The sequence below is a fragment of the Falco punctatus genome (assembly GCF_963210335.1).
Source record: "Falco punctatus genome assembly, chromosome: 1".
NCBI classification, from domain to species: domain Eukaryota; kingdom Metazoa; phylum Chordata; class Aves; order Falconiformes; family Falconidae; genus Falco; species Falco punctatus.
Genome location: NC_137580.1, coordinates 47767046 through 47791275, shown reverse-complemented (window position 1 = coordinate 47791275; position 24230 = coordinate 47767046). Strand labels below are relative to the sequence as shown.

Below are 24230 nucleotides of genomic sequence, written 5' to 3'. Positions count from 1 at the left end.
TACATTATGTGTAAAAAAATCCTCGAGAAATCCTCTGTTTAATGTAATCCAGATTTTTAGAACTGTTTCTGACTTTCAATTTATTTTTCTCATCTGTCTTCTCTAAACTAAACCAACTTTAACTTTCTCTCTTGCCTCATACTTGCCCACTATTTCCTTTCCTATTAATACCAGACCTTACTATAGAATTTCAAACATCAGCTAAAAATGAACAGGAAATACTTTAAATTCCACACACCCACCCCTTAATCTCATGAACTTCTATGAACATCACTAAAAATCAGATTTTTTTAATGAAGATGTTTAATGACACAAAATGGCAATATATCTCACTGGCTTAAATTATTCTCGTTTATGAGTCTGCTATCAGCCTTACCCTTGGTATTTCTTTGTCATCCTCAAGTTCCTTGCACTCCTCCAAGTCTCAAGCAACCTACACAAAACTGTTAAATTTAATTTGTTTCAGTTTTCTAGATCTTTCATAATGTAGGAATAAATTAATGGTAACAAAATCCAGACAGCCCATGAAGCAGTCACTGTACTGTATCTCCTTGTTGCAGATTTGTTCTGTGGCAGATACTAGTGTCTCCATCAGCTATTCCCTAACATTTTTCACAGGAAACTAATCTAATCCAACAAGTCTTAAAAAGATATACACTCACTCTTCTTTGGGGGGAAGAGAGAGAAGGAAGATTTTTTGGATTTATCCTCCAAAGATCAAACTGCATGTCAACATGCATCTTCATCTTCACTTTACAAGGCAGTTCAGATTTTATATGTTTATGAGGCACAGTGCCAACACAAGAAATACACCTCTAAGAACATTTACCAAAAAAAAAAAAACCAACAACCCAGAAGCGTGTCACCAGCTAACATGACACAATATTTGAAAAAAAAAAAAAAGTTAACAGACATGACTCAAAATAAGAAATCAAAATGCCAGATCTGAATATGCCGCTAAAAATATAAATTATTCCAATGTTGACTGCATCCCTTTCAGAACTAGCTAAAGCATAGGTCATACCTGCAGGGAATACCATTCTAGAACATGTAATAAAAGATTATTCCAATTTAAGACAACAGCAATACTCAGCTTCAATTTTGACAGATAAATGAATTTTAAAAGCATATAAAGCCAGAAAGCTTTTTGCTCTCTCCATTGTTTAACAGTATATTTTCAGTTAACAAATTACCTGGTTTACCAGAAGGGTGAAGCTGATAAGTCATACTCATTAAGAAAATCAGAAAAAAAATTACTTGGCTTTTCAGTAATTATTTCTATTATTTTTATCACTCCAAGGCAAAACATTACTTACTTTAATCTGACACCTTTTCAGTTACCGTGATAAATCCTACACAGCATAGCTGAAAAACATACTTTAAGAACAAAAAGTCAAGGTAACCAACTTCTACAGTTTTCTTACTGCACAGACATTAATACAGTCTTTCAAAATACCAGTATTACTAAATACCTTCTCCTCACTGCAAGAGCTTTAAGATGACGTCTGCTAAGTCATCCACTCTTTGGTGGCTATCGCCAGTTTCAGACTTCAGATTTTTTTATTATATAAGACTGTCTCTATTTCACACCTGTTTAAACTAAAAGAGAGAATGTCTAAATAATAAAGCAGAAGGAACACAATTTAGTCAATATTCATATAATAGTGAACACTTCCTCAAGCTTTAAAGTATTAACTATTATTTATCAGCTTTCAAAATCATAACTGTCAAGCACTTATCCCAAAAAAATCCATTTTGGGATGTAACTTTGCTAATATTAAACATCTGCAAAGTGCCATTTAATTAGTTGATGTTACGCCTATGTAATTATTTACCATTCATATTCATCATTATGTGTGAATACAGCCATTTAAAGAAATAAGATCTAGTTCTCAGTCTTCTACATTATTTCTAAAAACATTAAAATACTGTTAAACTTGTGAATAAAGAAAACAGATCTAATTTAAGCACACAGATAGGGCTAGACACTGCTTTGGCAATTATTTATACCAAAAATCAACAGGAAATTCAACTAACAGCTGAAGGGAAGTCAATAACACACATTAAGCAGAGTCAGGAAGGAACCTTTCAAACTTCATTAAATTTCTATCCTGTCCTAACCAAACTACTTTCCATGCTTGAACTTCCTTCCAAAAACGAAGCTTTGTAGATGAACACTTAGAATGAGTAAGTGAGGCAGAGTTAGAGAATGGAAAAATATAAAGCAGATACTGTATTTCTGTCTCTGTTTCTGTTCATAACAAAAAACATATCCGGCAGCATACAGTACTGATACAGACGAAACAACTGCAGAAAAGAGTGCACAAGTTCCCTCCCGGGTCTGAAATACCTCAGCAGGAATTAAATCACGACTTAACATGTCCTAACAATTGAATAAATCAGAAAAATATTGTAACCTCAGGCAACATTAAGTCCCCAATTTGCCAATTAGTGTCTTTCTGTCTGGGAAAAGGCAGTAGAACCTTTTTCTTTGTCAAGTTTCCTCTAAAACCACCTATCTTCTATTATACAGAGGTATGGGAGCGTCTCTCATTAGTGCAAACACAAGCACGATGCTTCCTCAAAGTATTACATTCCAAGCTTATTAGATGGACAGTCTTAGGACCATATACTGGAACAACAGGGCAAGACAGAGCAACATGGTATACAGCATTTTCACATCAACCCTTCAGCTTGCATCAACTCTTTTTTTTTTTTTTTTTTAACAGCTCAAAGGAGAATTCTCAGAGAAATATGAAGACAATGACATAGCTGTGCACGTGTTGTGGGCAACTTCCTTCAGTCACACAGAACAGCATGAGAAGAAAACAATACAGGGCTCATTATTAAATCTGTTGAATATGATTATTCTGTGTTGATCTGGAGTTTCTTAATGCTAAACACAATACATATATATGCACTACATAAGACACGATGTAGTGTATTACATAAAACAGCATTTAAAACATCCAACTTGTCTAACATTTATTGTCCCTTGATGTAAGTATCTATATGCCTCAGAACACAACTGGTCTATTTGTCCAAGAAACAGACCACAGGTGTCCCTGCTGGTCTCTGGACAATATCTGGTCAAGTTACTGTATCATCTTTGACTAACAAGGCAGGAATCATGGGAAAAAATGGATATTCTGGGTCAAGGAGTTCAAATCCCAAGGTACTGTGGAAAACTACGTTATATCCCCTCCCCCTTCCCTTACATAAGCTAACCAGCTCCATCTTAAAGACAGTCTTATTCCACTACTCCTAGGGGAAGGGTGTTGCAGACTTCTATGCCTCCGTTGCTTAGGAACCATCTTTTCTAATTTCCAGATCAGGTTTATTCTTGGGTAGTTTATATCCATTTGTTCTTATGCCTCAAGCTTAAGCTCTTTTTACCCACCTGTACTGTTTCACTCATTTTTATGAAGAGCAATCTCTTTCACGTGTTGTTTTCCCATATCAAACAAGACACTCAGAGTCCCTCTTACAGAAAAAATTCTCCATTCCCTTCGTCATTCTAAGAATCAGTTGCTGTACCTCTTCCAGTCCAAATACATTCCTTTTTTCTTGATGGTGGATGACAGCAACTAGACACGATATTTCAGATAAGCTTTCACCAGCACCAGGAAAAGTCAATACCACTTTTCTTCTTTAAAGAAAAGTATTAGTAGGGCAACAGCAGTATTCCTGTTATCCTACTGCTTTTCACAGTTGCTAACTTTGATTTTTTGTTATACGATCATCTTCATTTTTTTAATGCTATTAAACATGACTCCTTTTCCTGCTGGTCATGTCCTAAGGTCTCAACGTCGTTCTGTGCAAAACCATCTTTTATACTGATGATACTTGATACCCAATGAGAAAACATGAGATTGGCGTAAGAAATAGGAATGCATCAATGTTTTTAATGAAAATACTAAATATTGAAACTGACTCTTGACAAATACTACTACTAACATACTTCCAACACATCATCTTCTGATCATCCAGTTCTATCCATACCTGACATATCCTGTCACCACTTCGAATCAATTTTCACAGAAATACCACTCTAGTTTTTACATGGAATCATATTACACATTATATGACCCCTGAATTAAAAGAAGTCAGCGCTGACCATGTATCCTCTCCAAGAAGTCAGGTATCTTAAAAAAAAAAAGCCATTATATTTCTGTGATAGCATCTTCCTTTGTCAAGAGCTGTATCACTTCATACCCCATTTCATCTTACCTCCATACAGAATAGCTTCTCATTCTAAATCAACACAAATACCTGAATATTAAGGTCACAGTAGTGATGCAATAACTATCTCGGACCACCTTTTCTTCTAAACATACTGACTAATTTTGCTGCTCACTAGCCATCCGAAGCCCTTCGCCTTAACATTTAATAACAATTCTTGCCTCTAATTACACGCACCACTTCAAAATTTCAGAGTAAATATTACATAGGCCCACTGATCTGCACCCTCAAAGTTCAACTTTATCTTCATGGAAATAATTTTTATATTCTCACTTCAGCAAGACCTATTTGCCAGTGTGCATGTGTTCAAAACTGTCTTCACTGAAAATCAAGGCAAACTTTTCATGTAGTCTTTCACCTGTAACTGAATTATTCTAGTCTTATTTCATTGTCTCCACGCTTCCTGACAAGACAGGTGATCAGTTTTTTTTAAGGTTTTCTGCTTTCTCCTGATGTTACTCTGCTATTAACTTTGTTAGATCTTGCATCTCCACTTTGTTGTATACAAAAAAAATAACATCAAAGTTTGGTTAGATCACAATTTTTTTATACAGTTGCCAGAATTACCTGCATTTATTGCTGTATCAAAAGTTCAGCCACAACAGAAGTAGCTGAAAGCACCTCTTCAAGTAAGTGCTGAACATTGCTGTAAAACTGGAATTGCAAGAACATTTGGATGCTAAACTAAGTTATAGCCTTTGCAAGTTGAATGTTCACTTCTATCATTACAATAATTAACAGATTTTCATGACACTCAGAGAGGTCTGGGTCTTTTTTTGCTTCAGTTGAGCCTTTCTTTCTTTGTTTCTTGCCCTAAATGATGTGTATCTAAAACATGAATAAAAAGATTAACGCCACGAGGTCTCCCCAGAGCGAGAAAAAGAGAAAGCAAGTTAGGGCTGCTTCATTTCAGCTTTTCCTCAGACGTTACATCCAAATTAAAAAACCTGTATTATATTTTGGTTTGATAACACACTGCACACACACTGTAACACTTGAAGGAAAAAAAGTCTGCAGAAACAAGGTTCAAATTTAGGATTACTATAGCAACAGAGAGGAGGGAGGGGGAAATTACCAGATTACTCTCTCAGATCATCAAATCCTTGAAAAAATAAATTTAGATTTCAGTTTCAGTCAAACAAACTGAATTCATCCTAGTAATTAATGATTAGCACATCAAATTACAGATTAAATTAAACAAGCAAGAAGTGTAATACAAGTAGTAAAATAGCAAATACAAAATTTCAGACTGAATGACCTCACCTTTCCCTTCTACAATTAAGTATTTGGTATCACAACAGGTCTTCAAACCAATAACCGATAACAAATAAGAGTATTATTTCAGAAGGTGTCTACTCCTGATTAAAGGTCTGCAAAGAAAAAAAGAGGCATTTGAAATGTGCCTCATTCTTAATTGACTCCAGTAACTACACTACTGCAAATGTGCAGTAATGTGCCCCCATTTGACATGGAAGCGTAATGAATTTCTGAAAATATAGTTAATATAGAACTAACATATGTGAACACAGTAATGACAATGCCCTGAAAACCAGGGAATGTAGAAATAAGCTTAAGCTCTTTAAAAAGGTGACATGACAGAAAACAAACCCAGGACATCCTAAGTAACTAATTACCTTACCTACATGTCCTTCCATTATGCAATCTTTGACATTCTTTGTATTTTGGGGTTGTTTTAATAAATGCTTAAAAATAATTAGCATAATGGACACTATTCCAGTGTCATATCACACTTATGTTAATGACTGAAAAAAAAAGCAGGAAAAATAGTAGTCTCAGCCTTTCTCAGAGGCCAGCTACTTCACATTAGATAGGACCCCAAATCCATTAAATATACAACAGGAGCAACGAATGCAGCTACAAAGGTTTATTTTTGACATTGTGAGCTTTGCTTGAAGCATGGAGGGTTGTCTCCCCACTTTAGTGGTTAAGTATTGACCCATAAAGACTCTAAGCCTCAGGCAACTTTTCCACCAGCCAGAATGTTCAATTAATAAGGCTGCCCTCATAATTCGCAAGACTGCTTAAGTCCAGCTTTTCTGGCTGACATTCAGCTTTTAACCATGCTTCCCAGACTTCTGTTCACCATTTCTAGATTTTGTTGACCAGCTGCCAAAATGCTTTTTATTTTCTGGTGGCTGGGCAGACCAGAGGACAGTTTGAGAGACTACCTTCTTCCAAGTTGTGCAGCAAACTGTTCACTGTGTTCTCTGCTCTTGGCTCCTCCCCAGGTTGCTGCAGTGAGGGAAAACCGGAGGATACTGTAAGGGCTATCATTCCACAACTGTGAAGCAAGGGTATAAGTCATCTTAACTGAGGTTTGTTTCCTTGTACTTACACCAACATCTCCATTAACAGGCTGGAACAGAGTCAAAGAAAGTGTCCTAGATCAACAATAAAGACTATGGCAGATCCAGAAGTGGATGTCCCACCTGTCAAATTCCTTACCCTATGTTGCAATCACAAACATCCTCTCCTTCCAGGAGAGAGACAAAAAACTCAGTATAAGACGATCCACATAACTCAGCAGCATCAAGATTAGTGCAGGTTCTAAAGCAGATTGAAAGGAAAGTGGGAAGAAGACACAGCCAGACGTTCAGTCACAAGTAGCAGCAAAGAGAAAAGGATGGTCCTCTCTGAATCCAAGGCACAGAAATCAACCACCTTTCCTTGACACGTAGAAGGCAAAATAGCTTTCCCTTAGATTAAGCATATATATGTTATTTCCCTCTTCATCCAAACTATGTAGGATTCATTTGCTTTGGGAAAGCTCTAAAGAATTTACTAACTTTCTACCCAAATGCCCATACAAGCAAACAGGAAAAAAAGATTAATTTCATTTGTATAGCTGAGATCTAAGCAAACACCTAAAATCATTCTTAGTTTAATTTTTTCTGCCTATTAATAGATTCAAGAATAATTTAATACTGTACCACAAAAGTTCTACACAACCAAATAAATTTTTACTGTATACTTCTGGCCACCAACACTTCATGAAAAATAATTTACAAGAACAAACGCTACTTCCCTGACATCTTCATCCTTAATTCACTCAAAATATACAAAATTGTTCTGAAATACTTCCAAGCTATCACTTACAACCACAACTACCAGAATACCTTCAAAAACTTACCATCTAGTAAGTTTTACTTCAAGTCTAAGGGGACACATACACACACACACACACACACACACACACACCACCCCCCACACCTTGCTATATACACATTTAAACTTACAAATGATAGCCACAGCAAGGAAAGGAAGTTTACTTTGGAATCAAAATACAATCTTGTGCTTTACACTGAACCTGTTATTCATATCATATGGAAACTTGAAGTGACATGAAAAAACAAAGCAGCAGTTTAGTTGTGTACAACTTTACCTAAAAATCATGAAGAACTTCTCAGTAACTGAAAGCACCTAGAGGAAGATGCCAGAACTAGCTAAACATGATTTCCTATCAACTGAAGTTTCCCATGCTTCCCTATTTTTCCTTTTTTTATCCCAAGTCCTCATGTTTTCCCCTATATCCTCCACGAGTCCATCCTTGCTCCTCCCTGCAGCTGAGCACTGGCCCACCTAGGCTGGCCACGCAAGTGGCAAAATACAGGACAACTGGTTTGGAGCTATCCATACACTGACTGGCAGGCACGTATGTAATAGCTACACAGCCAGATGCTCCTTCTTCTCGAAACAAATCAGAAGCCATGTCCCTCCCTTAATAGGGGCACATGTTTGGCTATCAGGCTATCCCACTGCTGGCAGAAACTTTCTATGTTTGAAGTCACCATTTTCCTGTTAAATTCAGCAGAATGTAGCTAACAGGTTCAGAAGTTGAAGCAAAAAATAAAGTAAGTCCCTTTAACTTTGGAATACTTTAAGCTGTGTTGATTCAGATTTACTATGCTAAGCTTTGTTAAACAAGATTTTTTGAAGGAAAAAAACCCCACAAGTACACTGCGTCGCTCGGTTAATGCACAACAGAGCAATGTCTTCTGCTGAGTTTTAGATGGAACGGATGTTTCATGTACATACATACTTTATAGATTTTCAGCAGTATTTTGCAGTGACAATACAGAGAGAAATTATTTGATCTGTTAAAAAAAGACTAAATGCAAAGTATGCCTTATCCTTCACATCCATAGTCACAATGCAGGAACAGTAACTTTATGATCAGTACTATATAACAAAACAAACAAACAAAATAAACAAACCACAAACCAACCACCCCAAACCAACAAAAAATCAACTAACCAAAAAACCCACAGAAGGCAACCTTCGTTGGTCAAGGTTCTCCCAAACACTTGCTGGTTTAATCTGACATCAGTTATAATAAAGCTGAAATAGCATATCAGACCTCTCAAGATTCAAGATCTAAAACAAGAGCGAGATAAAAAGTATAAAAAGCACCACAACAGGAATCTGAGATTTGTACAGACAAAATGAAAACAAACCCATAATACATCAAACTAGGTTTCTATGGCTGTGAGTCAAATTAGGTTTTAGTCCAAAGCTGATTTTACATATTTACTAATTCCAGCCAAAAACCTAGATGATCTTAGGTAATTTGATTTCCCTCTAATCTTCAGTGTATAAGTGTAAAACATTTATCTACTAATTTGATGAGAAAGTATCAAAGACACCATAAAAAGTTACTGATTAACTGCATTTACTGCTCACTGCTTCCATGACCCCTTTCCAGCAATTCAATTAAGGATATGGAAGAAAATCCCAGAACTCCAGAACATTTTACTCCCTATCTTTTCAGATTTCATGAGTCAAGATCTGAAAAACATACATAAAATATAGTGCAAACATCAATAATTTTAAAAGACAAACCAAATACATCAGTCAATTACAAATGCAAAGGAATACCTGCTTCACCTGAAGAGCATGGAAACTCCCAAATCTCAGTTTTAAAGAGCAGCTCCTAATATCCCAGTTTTAAAACTGAACTAAAATGCAGTTTCATGTCTGTTGATGTTTAATAAATCTGTGGGGAAAAACACTTTTGATGTCCCGCTTGCTAATGGACCTGATCTAAAGTTGAAAGGTTGAGCTTTCACTGAGTAGTTGCATCCAACAGAGCAGGCAGAGATCACTCCTCAAAATGCAATAAAATGAGCAAGGTCAAAAGGAAGAAGCTAGGAAGGTGCCGAAGAAGTTATTACTCCTGTTTGGCTACACCTTCAAGGACATTTTCAGTTTCTTCTTAATGGTCAGAGTCAATCCAGCAAAGCCAGCAAGCATACATGCTGGTCAGCCAGCTTGACTGGCAGTAGTTATTCAAATCCATCTCTACACTGAAACTTCATTTGCCCTGAAATGAACAACGGTTAGGCTTTAAAATTCCCCAAACTAAGCAGCAATACTTAAATTTTATTCAAGACCAGGATCATCGGTTAGAATGTTAAAACCATAGCCCTCATCACAAATGACATCATCTCAGCTTACAGCTGATTTGAAAAGCAGTAGTTCTAAAACGGGTGTTTCTTGCAGTCTCTGCCCTTGCAACTCCTGCAACTACTAACCACTAAAATTTCTGAACTGACAAAACCACAGTAAACAACATCCTGTGATTGGCAAGGAAAGAAAACGATTATTTGCTTCAATTTGACTAAAGATTATCAAGATTATTCTCAACAAACAACAGACACTTACTAAGATGGTAACAGATGTTATCATAAAGTTATGTTGAACACTGCTTGAAATTACTACAGAACCTTTTTATTGTACATGCAATACTTTAAAGTGATAGGAAAAGTAACCATGGAAAAAGGTAATTTTAAAGTAAAAAATCATCATAGATAAAGATATATAACCAGTACTCTTGAAGGAGCATTACCTCTAATGAAAAGCAGCTTTCCTCAGGAAATACACTGGTTTACATGATTCACACTTTACACCTTTCTTTACTGACAGGTTTGTACAGGTACTGTTATCAGCCCTACCAAAAAGGGGTATTTTTGAAGAGAAATGCTGAATAAGTGGCAAGACTAGGTAATGTTTTCCTATTCCCCTGAAAAGGCCGATTAAATTATATGAATAAAAACTGCAAAACAGGTAATCCAGGAACTTCTATTTTTAAAAAATATCTGCTATTTAATCTGTTAATATAGAAGATGTATAATTTAACAGAGGAGTTTTACACAGGTTCCTCAGGAGATGTCAAATGACCTGCACAACAGTATCAGCAGTTTAAACTTACATTCATAGCTGCTCACAATCACTTTTTAAATATAAAGCCCTTCTCAATCTACGAGTGTTTAAGAAATATTTAGTTATAATATGAATTACTAATACAGTGCTATTTCAGAGATTGCTTTCTGCCACAAAGCATAGTCCAACAGCAAATTCTAATTTAAAAGCCATCAAACCCAGAAATTTAGCATTATTTTTCACTTCGTGTCCCCGCTATACAACAAAAGCTACACTTCTTTGATACGCTCTCTTTCATAAAAGTAGTGGGCAAATTTTGTTACTATGAATTTTTCCCAGCAGAACTGGCTCATTTGCATAGCAACATTTGGGATTTACAAATTATTCACTATTCACCACTGCTACAGTTCTTAAATAATTAAGAAAACTCTACAATTCAGAAAATCAGTAGGTACAATGATTTACTGTCTAGTTGCCTCAGATTTGAAAAGCACTTGTCACATAGAAGTTGTATACTTACTAGCAATCTACATGCTAGAGCATCTTTCTCCCATTTTATTCTATTTATTAACAGAATTGGCTACTTGAAAATTCAGCTTTTTCCTCCTAGAGCAAGCCACAGAATGCTGGGTGAGGAGATTCGTTAAAAGCATTTCATATTGCAAAGCCACCCTTGAAAAAACAAGGCTTGAATAGGGCAGAAGTAGGTTTACCCCTACTCCTGTCAAAGTCTCTCAATGCTCAAATGTGCTTGTCCACATAACCTCATCAAGCGATCCAACTCCATATAAGCAAAATAACACCTAATATTGATGGTGAATCTCAAAGAATGAGAAGAGTTGAGTCATTATCTGTTGGGCACATCTAAAAAGAACTGTCACAGAAAAATACTGATTCAGTAAATGCCCTTCGTCACTCTGCAGCGTTAGCGAACCACACTGTAATGAACTTACTGGCACAACGTGCTAGCAAAAGTCCTTGTTTCAGATAAAGCACAAATGTTCAGGTTTCTCACACCATTTTATAACAGTCAACTGTCAAAAGAAAATATTCAGACAACACAACAGGTTTTGGCTAAAAACTATCCTTGGTGTGGAACCTCATACAGAAAACAGAACTCTGGTAAAACTACAAGATACTTAAACACACAAACATAGTAATGCACGTATTATCTTGCCACAGTGAAGATCTAAAAATTTGCAACGGTCTCTTCCTCAGAATTCCCCAAAGAAAATTTTGAATTTAAAAATTTAAAATCCCTAAAAAAAAAAAAGTTTAAATTCTGTAATTGAGGCAAACTACATAAAACATTATGTTTGCTTAAGAGTATTTTTACAAATAAGATCACGTCAAGTCTGCTTACTGAACATAAAGAAATACTAAATCCACCTGCTCCAGAAGTCCAGTCTATAGTTGCATTTTTCCTCACTTATTACACAATAGCTCTAAAAAGAGTATTTCCTAATAGAGAATACAGAATTGTTACATCAATAAATTTAATAAAGAAAAATGGAAGCCTATTTTAGAAAGAATTTGTATTTTTTTATTTTTGAAATAAATTCTTTCTTCCTATAAAAAGGAACGAATTTATGGCAACTAAGAACTGCCAAGTATTACATTAGCACGTTCAGTCATGTTACGAGATCGCAGTGCTGTAAATAGCGTGTCTGCAGGAGATACCTGTAGCTTTCAGCAAAACATAAAGAAATTATCTAGCAGTAGTTGCAGTTTGAGAATTTATAAGCTGCAGGTAAACCTGTTTTGTAAAGCTCCTATAAAGACATAAAGCACCATGCAAAAAAAGAGAATACTTTTGGTATATGACACCGATATGATCTATAGCAACTTCCCAAAAAGGGAAGAATGAAGCAAAACCAGCTATGAGCTTACACCACTTAAACTACAGCATTATCTCATGAAAGATTTAAACCCCGCGCTACTCCTAGCCCCTTGTCTCAATACAGCCATGGATATTTTTCCAGCTTCACTGGCTTTTCCCCCTCCCTAACTGCTAGTTTTAAGTAAAGCCAAATGCAGATCAAGAATCAACCTCAAAAGCAGCACAGAGACAATGCAGTAGTTACTTGCAGAAAGATATGAAATTCTGTATTGGAAGCAAACACTGGAAATCCTAAAATATAGATAACCCTTCCAGCAGGGAAAACAAAACAACTGCCCGTCTGCTGCTGCTGGTGCCCCGCCAATCAATACCACCGCACAACCATCGCATCTCCTCCTTCATTCCTACGTCCTCTGCGGACGAGTATTTGGACACACTAACGCCCGCATTCGGCCAAGCACGCTCAGCAGATCACCTCGCATCCTGGAAGAAGGGGCAGGTGAAGCAGAAGGGCGGCGAGGGAAGAGCCCGCAGCCGCATCGCTCGGGTGCAATGGAGATTTCAAGGCTGAGCAGCCGCTTCCTGCGGCGGCAGCAGCAGCAGCGGGAGCATCGCACCCCGCTCGGCGCGGTGGGCGCGGGCCGGGACCGTCCCTCCGCAGAGGGCTGACAGGAGCGCCCCTCCGACCCGCAGCCGCCCCCGCAGCTCAGCCCCACCGCCCCATCCCAGCCAGCAGCCAGAGCCGACCTCGCCGTGCCCGCCGCCACCTCCGAGCCGAGACCCTCCCTCCCCGCCCCAGGCCCTCACCGCGGGCACCCTGCGAGCAGCGGGCAGACACCGCGCCCCCCCCGGCTTGTTTTCAAGGCAGGGACAACCCCATCTCCCCTCCCCTCCCCCGCGCCGCCCCGGGCTAAACAAGCTGGTTCCAGCCCCTGCGCCCCGGGTTCGCCTCCCCACTCCTCGCGGCGCCCCTCTCCCCCGCACAGCCTCCCCGCCACCAGCGGCTGCGCCCCCCCTCCCCGCGCGCCGAGGGCCGTTAACGGCTGCGCCCCAGTGCCGCGCGCGCCCCCCGCATTCCTCCTCCGCCCCCCCCTCCCGCCGGACCGTTACCGGCGGCGCCCCTCTTGCGCCTCCCGCCGCCGCCCCCGCAGCGCTCACCCGAGGGCAGACGATAAAGGGCGGCAGGAGGGAGCGGGAAAGAAGGGGCCGCCACAGACAGTGCCCCTGCCGAGGCTGTCTCCGCCGCCGCTGGCCCCAGCTCCGCCTCCCGCCGCTCCGCTCCCTCCTCCCCCACAGCCACCGAGCGGCCCCAGCCCCCCACCTGACAGGGTGCGGCTTCCCGAGGCCGCAGGCCAATAACCGCGCCGCCCATTGGAGGGCGCACGCTCGGCGACCAAGCGGCTCCCCTATTGGCGGACAGGCGGCGCGTGAGGGGGACGGCGCGGAGCGGTGCCGGCGCCTCTGGCCGCGGTTTCCTTCAGCCGGGGTCGCGCTTCGTGGGTCCTGAGGTACCGGGCGTGTCGGCTGGCCCCCCAGCGACTGGACCGGGGGTGTGAAGAGCCCCCCCGACACAGGGAAGGGGTTTCTTGTGGAGCTGGGTGCCTTCGGGAAGGAGCACCGCGTCGTCCGGGAAGCTTATCTCACAGCAGGCTGAGATAGGGGCAGAAATCAAGTAACTGCCAAGGAAGCGTTGCGATAGAGCGTTCCTTAACGCACTGCAATTACGGTATTTAATCGCTGGAAGCTCACTGCAAGTCAAGGTCGATCCAGAAGTGCAGATACCCAGCAAGAGTAGTCAAGCTTGAGAACTGCGTTGGCGAGGGTTAGAGATACCTGTCAAAACTGAAGGTCTTTAAGTCAGTCGACTATCCTCCAGCTGTCAAATGCCAGTCTAATGAGAAGTTGTATACTAGATTCAGAAAGTGTGCATATATATTGTATAGCTTGTACATAGGAGACCTGATCAAATCTTCATAAATCATCCCTTTAAGTCTTAATCTTTTGACAGTATAAACCCCCAGTTTGTTACATCACTGCAAATAAAGCACCAACTGTAAAGTTAACTTGTTCCATAGGCTATCGTTATTTTCTGTACATTTTTAGTATAATTTCTGTATCATTTTAAGACTGCTGCTTTACACTTTTTGGAAACTGTTGTATAGAATAGTACCTGCCACAGGTGGAATGAAGAGTTGGGGGTCTGGGAAGATGCTTTCAGAAACACTAAACTCTTCGCCTTCATTACCTGTGCAATCTGAAGAAAGATAGACTCCTGTTAGCAGGACCAGATGGCTGCCTTAAGGAGCTATAAACATCTCCCCCTTGGAAAAGCCTGGTCCAACGACCTCCACCAAGGAAACACACTCTATGTAGCTAGTTCGTGCTTTCTGGTAATTAATATTCTTTTGTTCAGTGTTCAGAATGGAAAAAAGAGGCCATACAGCTATAACTAAACTTACATGTGAATTCAGCTACCAAAAATGGTGGTCGAGTTGTCAAGTGATGACACAGAATGATTATGGCACATCTGACAAGAAGACACTGCTGGGCACAGGTCTGCCTAATCAGAAATATCCCAGAACAGGAGATGTGTTAGTGTAATCACTAATAATAAGCAAATCATGTGTGAACTTTTTTTTGTAAGAACTGTTTCTGTAAGCCTAAAACATTGAAGTCACTTCACCTATCTAGTGTTGGACCCTGTTAAACCCGGTGGATGTGTTTACATACAAGATAGCATACTTTTGTCCTTGTTCAAAGTCTATTCAATGAGATCTGCAGGTGCTCCACACCTGCAGGGTCCAGCCACATGCCTCATGCATTGTCTTCCCCTTGGTGTATAGATGGCTCGCTCTCAAAATTCTCCTGCATCTTGGCACCTCACCTCTTTCTTCATCATGGCATTCAACGCATAAAGCTCTCTTTCTTCTTGTCTGGTAAAGGACATGGAAGAATGGATCCATGTTCAAACTAACTCCGCAAAAAAATACTGCTTTGTTTAAAATGAATGGGTTTCCTCTCCAGCTCAGTGGATGGCTGCAAGACCAGCAGTGCCAAGAAAGAGGGGGATGTTGAGGACGGCAGCAGTGCCCAGGGACTGGGGGAGGGCAGGGTCATTTCCTTCGCTAGTAGCACTGGCTTAAAGGGTTTGTGTAAATACCGGGTGCGGTGTCACAAGCAGTTTAAGGTGATCAAAGGATGCATTTGATCATCGCACCTGTTTGTCTAAAGGTGAAATGCTGCGGGGGAGTGCTGTTCCTTTACCCCTCTCTTCTGCTGTTCTAGTCTGTGACCTGCCCAAGGTCACAGGTTCCTGCTGGCCCCTTCCAGTCTTCCCCCTGCCCCTTGCATCACATCCCATAATCATGAAGCCAGAGAAAATACTGTTTCACCTGGCTAATCTGATGGAAAAACTGGGGGGCAGGGGAGGGGGTGAGGCCAGCTTTCTGCTGAATCTGCCGACTCAATCACACTGCTTTGCAGGCCGAGACTGCTAAAGCCGATGCATGATGGCGTTTATCTTGCCTGTTCAGTTTTTTGGCCTGACCAGGTTCCTGAACTGCCTCTACCCAGCTGCAGGAATGGCAGTGCCGGTGCAAAGGCAAAAGCAGGATTAAATGGGTGGAAACATAAGGGAGAGCACATACATACCGACGTGTACTAAAATAGTACACTGTGCTGCAGAAATAAGGCATTAAAGACAATCTGGAAATGCACTACTGCATTATTTAAGATACAAAGAATTTGTCTTTGTTAACTCTTACCAGCTGGCTTTACAGCATTACAGCTACAACAACAGGTACAATATGAACCACACTGTATTTTTCAGCCTGTAGTATTTGACTCCATCAAGATCTTTGCACTGCTGGTGAGGGGTCTGAGAAAACAACCAAGACAAGCTTGTTGCCAGTAAGCTTGCAGTTGCCATATACACATCTGCACGCGTACTGGAAAATGATTACTGGCCCTTCAAAACCCAGAAAAATACTACCTTGTACTCACAGAGCGCACAATTTTCCCGTGAGAGGTGTCAGAACATGGTACTGTTTCAGTGGTACAGATGTTCCACTTGCTGACTCATCCACAGCAAGATGTTTTCCTTAGCAGGCTCAAGCAGCAGCACTTGACTCAATGCACATCACACAGTCTCAAATAAAAAAGTTAATGTGAATGTATTCATTTATAAATTATTTTAGTTTATCTTTATTTAGTTTAGTTTAGGTGTCAGAAAAATAATACTATACCATTATTTTTACACAACTGACCTCTTTACCTGGCATTAGCACTCCTTGGTGGTCAGACTGTTTACAGCTATCTGTGAGAAGCGCAGTAGTAGGTCGATGTCACAAATCTGGCATCAGGACATTTATCTTTGCTTTTATATGGGGTGCACTCATTCCACATCAGCAGTTCCAGGTCTGTTTTCTTACCTACAAACTGGGAATAATAGTATCAAAAATAGATCTTTCCCTCTCGGCCTGCAAGAACTCTTCTATCCTGACAGTCTGTTGACTGGGCAGGAATTGCTTCCCTACTACAATTATTCATTTTCAGTTCACGCAAACCTTTTTACTCCACTCGTGGCTCCTCTACATGAAATAACGCCAGTATGTGAATTCTCTGCTGCTTTTTCCATGGGCCTTCAAAAAGGGAGTCTCAGTGTTTAAACTTCCTTGTCAGGTGCAAGGCTTGGAGTGGTAGGAGGGCGTGCACTGACAAGCATGAATTGTCTGTCCAAAATACCCCAAGAGCAGCCCTGGAAGTGCTGTGTCTCACTGGCATCTGGGACTCTGCTAGTGGTGGTATGAGTGAGCTTACACACATGTAGCATTACTACCGAAAAGAGATTTTTCTTTGAAATTACTGAATTTAAATGGCTTTTAAAAAATGATGTAATGGGTTATCTTAGTTTCAGCTGTGTATAACAGCATTCATAGTATCTCATGGCGTATGTGTAGTATTACTAAATTGGTCAGTGCAGGTAAGGTTATGTCAAAAGGGCTATTGGAAACTTTGGTTTTGTCCAGCTGCAGTCATATTCTTCACAGGAGCGACTTGCTTTTTTGAATTTCACTGATTTATGTAAGGAAGGAGAACTTCCCCACAGATTTGAAAATAGTATGTAGAAACAATCTTTAATGTATACATATCTGAGAAACAGTAAATGGAACAACTACATGGAGGGGGGCGGCAGGGGAATAATGTATTCTGGTCTACTTTCATTTCCCCCCCCCAACCAAACAAGAACAACATCCAAAGTGTATTTGAGCTGAAAAAAATAAAAAATGACGAGAACTGAAGCAGCAGGTGGGGAAAGGGCAGAGCAGCTGGAACAGGCTGACACTAAAAGTCAGATTTCATATGATCTACTAAACCGAGAGGCCACTTTGGCTTTAAGTTTGAAAAATATTGACTTTATGCTCAAGAGTGCATAGGGAAATTTTTATACACGATTGAGATGAAATGTAAACCTAGCTTCATGGTTCAAGCTGCTAAATAACAGTTTCAAGTAAACACAACCAAAGGTGCAATGATTGCTTTAGCCAAAAGGAACTAACATTACAACACTCTGTGGAGGTTTGGGTTTGTTTTTTTAAAAATCCTTTTCCAAGTAAATCTGATTCTTTTAATTGCATCACATGCCTTCTAGATGTATGTTCTCTGCACATTGACTAATTCCAGTATCACTAGAGCTGCTGAGATTGTCTTTAGCTGCTCTCTAATGACATCTTCATCCTCAGTAGTAGGATAAGGGAAAGTGCCACTAACAAAAGTTGGAACCTTTGAACTAACTTTAGAACTAAAAACAGACCCAAGAGGATAAAACAAAGAAAGGAGAAAAAAAAAAAAAAAAAAAAGATACACCAGGGCAAGTTCAAACTGATGAGAAGGGTTAAGAAGCATAAGAAAAACATTGTAAAGTATTTAATATTTTAATTGTTATTAAATACAGGAGAAAATTAATCAATCGGGAGAAGCTTTGCAATATTTGAATATCAAATTCTGAATTACTTTAAACCTCATTTAATATTAGAAAGACATTTTCAGCAGTACTCCCATGGTTAAGGTGTGGCTGGCATTTATTTGGAAAATTTAAACAAGCATGAATGTTAGCACAGTGTAAATTAAAGCACAGCATAACCACTGAAGCCTAAAGCAGACACCTTGTGAGGCCACACCTCGTACATCTTTCCTTATTCATCCTGTAATAACACCCTTCAGTAAGTTCACATGGAATAGACCCCCTTCCCCCCCGCCCCTGTGCTGCTGTGGCAGAACTTTCCCACCACCGGCCTTCGGTACAGGTGCAAAACTCCATCCATGCAAAATCTTTTAAGGTCAGGATTCAAGTGGGCTTCAGCTTCCCAATACAAGAACCAACTCTGCCAGGATTTTACACAGAGATAGTTAATATAAAGTGGTTGTTAAAAGGCAGAAAAGTGGCAACTCAAAGAAGGGTTGGATGTTTTTCCCTGGTTTTATACATCCAGAGATTTAATCCTGCAAACAGTTGTTAGCGCTGTCAGTTCTGTGCAACCCACTCCAGTAGAGATATGCGTGAGTGAAATTACATTCAAAACAATTCTCTGATCTAAGATTACATGCATGTTAGGGCCATGTCATGACCCTGCGAGGTTGGATTACCCCCTTCCCTGGTAACTAGATGCTGTAAGGAAGGAGGTACAGGCAAGGGATAGAAATGACCATCCTGTAAGCAAGATACAGGAATGGAGGTCCTGAAGGAATAGATTTTTGGGAATGGCTATGCTACAAGACTGACCATGCACACTAAGCCCACTGAACTTAAATCACTGCAGTGCATCAAGTTTTAAAGTGAGCTCAAACACTATTTGCTCTAAAAGTTTTAGTAGTGTTTGTTATTTGATATTTTGGCACTTCGAGTATTTATAGTAAAAGAACTATGAACTCTCCTATTTCAGTGGTTTTAATCATGGTCATCTCAAGCACTCCCATGGCTAGAAAAAAACCCCTCCTTCACTTTCAAAGAGTTGACTATTCAGTAGGATAGAAACAACTGTGACATCATGTGATTGCTACTAGGTGAAGTATTTAATGTTCAGAACAAATCTTTAATGCTTCATGACGTAAATAATTTAGGTGGTGCTCAGAAGTCCATCACATACCTCAAAGTATATTTTAAGAATAGTTTAAACACAGAGATAAAATTCAGTTGGGTTGTTATCTAGGTTAAAAGACATTCACATGAGTAATTTTGCTAAACACTGCTACTTACGTGAGAAAGATAAGCCAAAAGGCATCTCAAGTTTCAAAGACCTGGCCCATCACGTTTCCACCTGAAATTAAGCTTTAATCTCTCGTTTCCATCCGAAGGCACTAGATATTGATCTCTACCCAAATGACTTCTATGCCCAGGCCAAGCAACTATTCCCGTGCCTGGGACAGGCTGACCAGCAGGTGTCCCCAAAATCAAAATAATCACAGTTAAAGCTTCAGAAATCTTCAGCGTCCCTTTGAGCTTTCCAAGGTATAAAGCCCCAGAGGCCATGAACAGTCTCACTGCTTATTTACATTCTTGTAAAAACTCAGGTTCTGAACTAGGGAATATTTGACTGCTGAAATAAAGCACTTTCATTGTCATGGAAAATTGTCAGGATAAAAAGTCCATTTTTTATGATATACTGCCTATTGATTAAAAGTTTAAACAAGGAACTGTCATTTTTCAAAGCACTCTTGTTTTTCCCTAGAAGGGCGATTACCCCAACAAATATAACCTGTGACAGTTGGAAGTTGAAATACAAGAGGCAAGACATTTTCCAAACTATTATCAATTATTTTGACTTGGACATTACCAAACCCACAAACTGCAGGGTTTTTTTGGTATACCAAATACTGCTTTTATACTTCTCCACAAACTGTTTTAAAGCTAAGGACCTTGCAGTAGGTTGTAGATGCAAGAGGCTGATTGGCAGTGAAGGAAAGAGGACAGTCAGGTTAGTAAGAGGCATAGGAGACAGACTATGAGCCATGCATTCTAGCTGTGCCTTTCCTCCCTAAAACCAGCAGAAATTTAACTTCACCTAATTCTGCATAAAACAGACTAGACTAGTATGTAGGAGCAAGATGACTTGGAAGAGAGACTGTAAATGACTGCAGATTGGTTTGGAACCCATCTACCTGTTTCTGGAGGGATTACCTAGCATATCTTTATCTCTACCTCCTACCTTGGGTTCTGGAGACATCAGAGATGTACACCTGGGAGCCTGTAAGCCTACTGCATTTGTACTAGCCTACAGATGAGATGTAAACCCAAGTTACACTGACATTTCTGAGCAGGACTATTAGGTGCTGGGAAACGGGAAGGTCTACCTTTGGAGACTCGGCTTTCTTGCTCAAACATTCTTGTTCCTCCAGGATACTCTTTTTATTACTTTTGTACCTGCATTTTGTGTCCATAGATAAAATGAATGCTTCAGTCCTCAACCCTGCAATCAGGAAACTTTGAGGTAAATGGAAAATAAGTAATTTCCATCCCCAGCCACACTGTCTGATGACCAGAATGCCAAATCCCTGATACTGTTGCTTACATGAAGATTCAAGTAACATGTGGTTCATCGCACAGCATCAGTTCTGCTTACCAGAACTGGCCCACGGAGCACTCACATTCCATGGCGCGGCTCCACGCCAGCCTCAGCTTTTTAAGGGGGCTGAAAACTTCATGGTTAGAAGACTCAAGAACTGTTTAACACAACTACAAACAAAAGCATTAAAACACACAACCATGAAGTTAAAGATGACTGCACAAAATTCGGTGAACTGGCATGGAAAGTTTATCTACTTCACAAATATATACATTTATATAACAAAGGAAATAAACACCAAATGTACATATTTGCAAATCTTGTATTACACAGGTAAAAACATTGTAATGTTTTAAATGTATTGGAATACATAAGTATTTTTACAGTTTAAAAATGTTGAGTATATGGTTGGAAAAAAAAATTAAAGTAAATATCTGAATAGGGCTCCAAAGATAGCATGCTGTAAGTATAACTGTCATGTCACAATGAAGTCAAATATTCCAAGACAGAAAAATTTACTCTGTAAACAGTACCTGTAAATACTGCAAGAACCTACAATTTGCTCTGACATACACATTATCTATCTGCCAAAAACATCTTCTGTTTCAGGACTAACAGGATTTATTTATTTATTTTTAATTATTATTAAAAGTTTTGTAAACATTATTAGAGTACAAGACCATTATAACAGTACTTTAACGGTACTTCTAAATGAACAAAGTTACCTAACAGGTCATTAAAATAAATGTCTCCTGTTTATTAAAATTTAAGAATAGGATAATTTTGGCAGATATACCTAGCCCTTGGTTTTTGGATACCTGTCCCCAAAAATCAGGAAACAAGTATTACAAGCACCGAATGCCTATCACTGATAGTCTGATAGTGCTGATAGTATGTTAAAATAAGATTTTATTTTGCACACAACTACAAACTGAGTAGCAATTTTAATAATGGAAAAATTCTTGGTGATCTACAAGAAGTAGACTAGGTCAGTGTGTATTGCCCTAGGACAGAACAGAATGCAATGGGCTGACAACCTGATCCTAAGAGACTGACCAAAAAAGATTCATGGAGTCATAGTAGCATCACTCTCATGGTTTCAGGGCTTTTTTTGTGTTTTGTTTGAAAGAACCTTTGATTATGGCAATGTGAGAGAAAACCACTAGTCAGTTGGGCGTACTCAGGCTCCCTCCCTTCTTCCTTAATCTTAAGTAGTCCTTTCTCTCTTCTTATACCCATTAAAAATACTAGTGGCATCTACCCTTCCAGTTCAGAACTAAGTAATGGGGCTCCCATGAAAGCCAAATGGAAATTATTCCACGCCCATCTGAAGTGAACTTCATGAAGTAGTATGTGGGATGCCACAATGCTATCAGTTGGATAGTATCCCAATATTGATTACTGCAGACATTGTAATCAGAAGTTACATTTACGTATGAGGTGGCTTAAAAAAATAAGCCACATTTCCTCATCATCTTTACCTATAGTAAACCAAATTATTTGCACAGAAGTCTTCATTATTTACATGTCAACTATACAAGCAATACAAAATCTCTCAGCTGAGCACCAGTGCTGACTTAAGGAGTAATTCCTTCAAGTCAGAGTATTAGTATTCCCTGTCACAACTGAATTCTGATATCCTTTCAGAAGTTTCCCTTTTCTGTATCAGTTGTATTCAGACCACTTCTTTGTTCGTGTTCATCTTCCACATTCCGAGAAGATTAGTAATAGCAGCACTTTTATAAAAGGTGTAGGTATCGTGAACAGTTTTCACAGCATAATCAGTTCAGATCTTTTTAAAAGACCATAAAATCCACTGATCTGGATTGTAAGGCTTTACCAAGAGTTCGTTAAATGGAGTTCATATACAATTCGTGGAAAATAAATGCTTAAAACAGATTCAGTTTCTGTGTGCAAACGATGGGATGTCCAACAGTGGTAGGAGCCCACATTTAATTAAAGGGCAGCAGGGAACCCATTTGTCCCAGGAGTCAGTGAATTGTGCCCAGTCATGTCACCTTGGTTTAGAGTAACCGTAAGGACACCGAAGAATCAGGCTGTCATGACTAGGTAAGACATGAGTGCTATAGTATTCGACCAAACTTCCCATGTTCAAAAACATGATGTCAGAATCCAGGTAAAATTTGCAATCCTGTTGTAGAACAAACACATATGTAGTCATTGATAGTAACTTTTCCAACTCATTCTTGAAAAAAATAAAAACCAAAACAAAACAACAAACCCCAAATCATCATCATCATAACTAAGAAGTTCTTTCAAACAAGCTACTGCTTTGCAATCTAGTCACACAAATAAGACCAAATTAAACTCAGGAATATGAATAATTCCTTTCTTTAGGATTTGACTGGAGCTGAAATTGAGCTGTGAACATTTACAGCTAGTTTGTCTTTTGCATGATACAGCAACTAGAAAGCCCAGATCCGAGTACTCAAACTCTCATCCTAGACCAGATATTTGTAAATCAGCGTATTTTTTACTTTTGGGAATGGGAACAAGTTTAGACTTCAACTTGCTTGTTCCAATGTATACCTATACACATGTATCCTTTATGCACATATGTATATATGAAATGCATACATAGCGTAGCTACTAACCTTTTCAAATATTCTGTAGTTTCTCACTTTTTCTGCAGATTTATCCCATACAACCAATACCTTGAAGAAGAAAAATGCAACATATTCAGTCTATGCTAGTAAGCTTTTCTAAGTCAATGTATTATTAAAGAATTAGTTACAATCCAGCCTAAAAAAATAGTAAGTCACTGACATTATGATAGTGATTGTCTCAGATTTTCTTGCTTTAAGGAAGAGTACATCTAAATTTTTTAAGTATTTTATCATATATAACATACAGTATCTCCACATCAAAAAGGTTTCTGTGAGGTAGAATCCGCAATTGCAAGTTACCTTTCCAGGCTTAGTAGATGAGTTCCTAATACAGTACAATCCATTCTGCGGCTGTCCCTGTGGGCTACTAGCTTTAAACGTCCTAAAAATAATACAGCAATTAAATATATCAGCATTTTATGACTCAGATAAGTAAAATGCCTAGATTCTTAAAATTCTTATTACAAATCTCTGTTTTGGTTGTAATAATTCATAGTACATCGTAGCTGAAATAATTTCACTGTTTAGCATCCGAACCAGCCTAAAGCAGCACAGAAGATCCGGCTTTCTGTCCCATCTAGCATCCTGGAAGAACGACCTTCTCCAGATGAAGCAAAATCACTTTGTAAGTACTATGCATTTTCAATTGGTAGATGAGCACTGAACTAACTTCTCTAAAAAGTGATTTCCATACTAAAGGAATTTTAAATACTTTTATTGTGTTTTTAAACACAAATTGTACCCATCAAAATGATCTTTGGACTACTGTTCAGTGCAGAA

The 24230-nt window shown here is 39.3% G+C and overlaps 2 protein-coding genes across 14 annotated transcripts in view; both read right to left on the bottom strand.

The window, feature by feature from the left end:
* ADD1 (adducin 1) overlaps positions 1–13604 on the bottom strand; it is a 66362-nt gene extending 52758 nt beyond the window's left edge. For 5 of the 7 annotated variants that reach the window (XM_080410478.1, XM_080410483.1, XM_080410482.1 and 2 more), the window contains exon 1: positions 13421–13577. The gene's annotated coding sequence lies outside the window, so the exon portion shown is untranslated. The other 2 variants (XM_080410480.1, XM_080410479.1) reach the window with 2 other exon arrangements.
* Positions 13605–21054: 7450 nt separating this feature from the next.
* Positions 21055–24230, bottom strand: part of SH3BP2 (SH3 domain binding protein 2) — a 92860-nt gene continuing 89684 nt past the window's right edge. For all 7 annotated transcript variants that reach the window (XM_080410632.1, XM_080410633.1, XM_080410635.1 and 4 more), the window contains 3 exons: positions 23751–23832; positions 23439–23498; positions 21055–22975 (listed from right to left, as the gene is read on the bottom strand). In XM_080410632.1, coding sequence (XP_080266758.1) covers positions 22838–22975; positions 23439–23498; positions 23751–23832 — 280 coding nt within the window. In that variant the 3' untranslated portion in view covers positions 21055–22837. The remainder of the gene's footprint in view (positions 22976–23438; positions 23499–23750; positions 23833–24230) is intronic.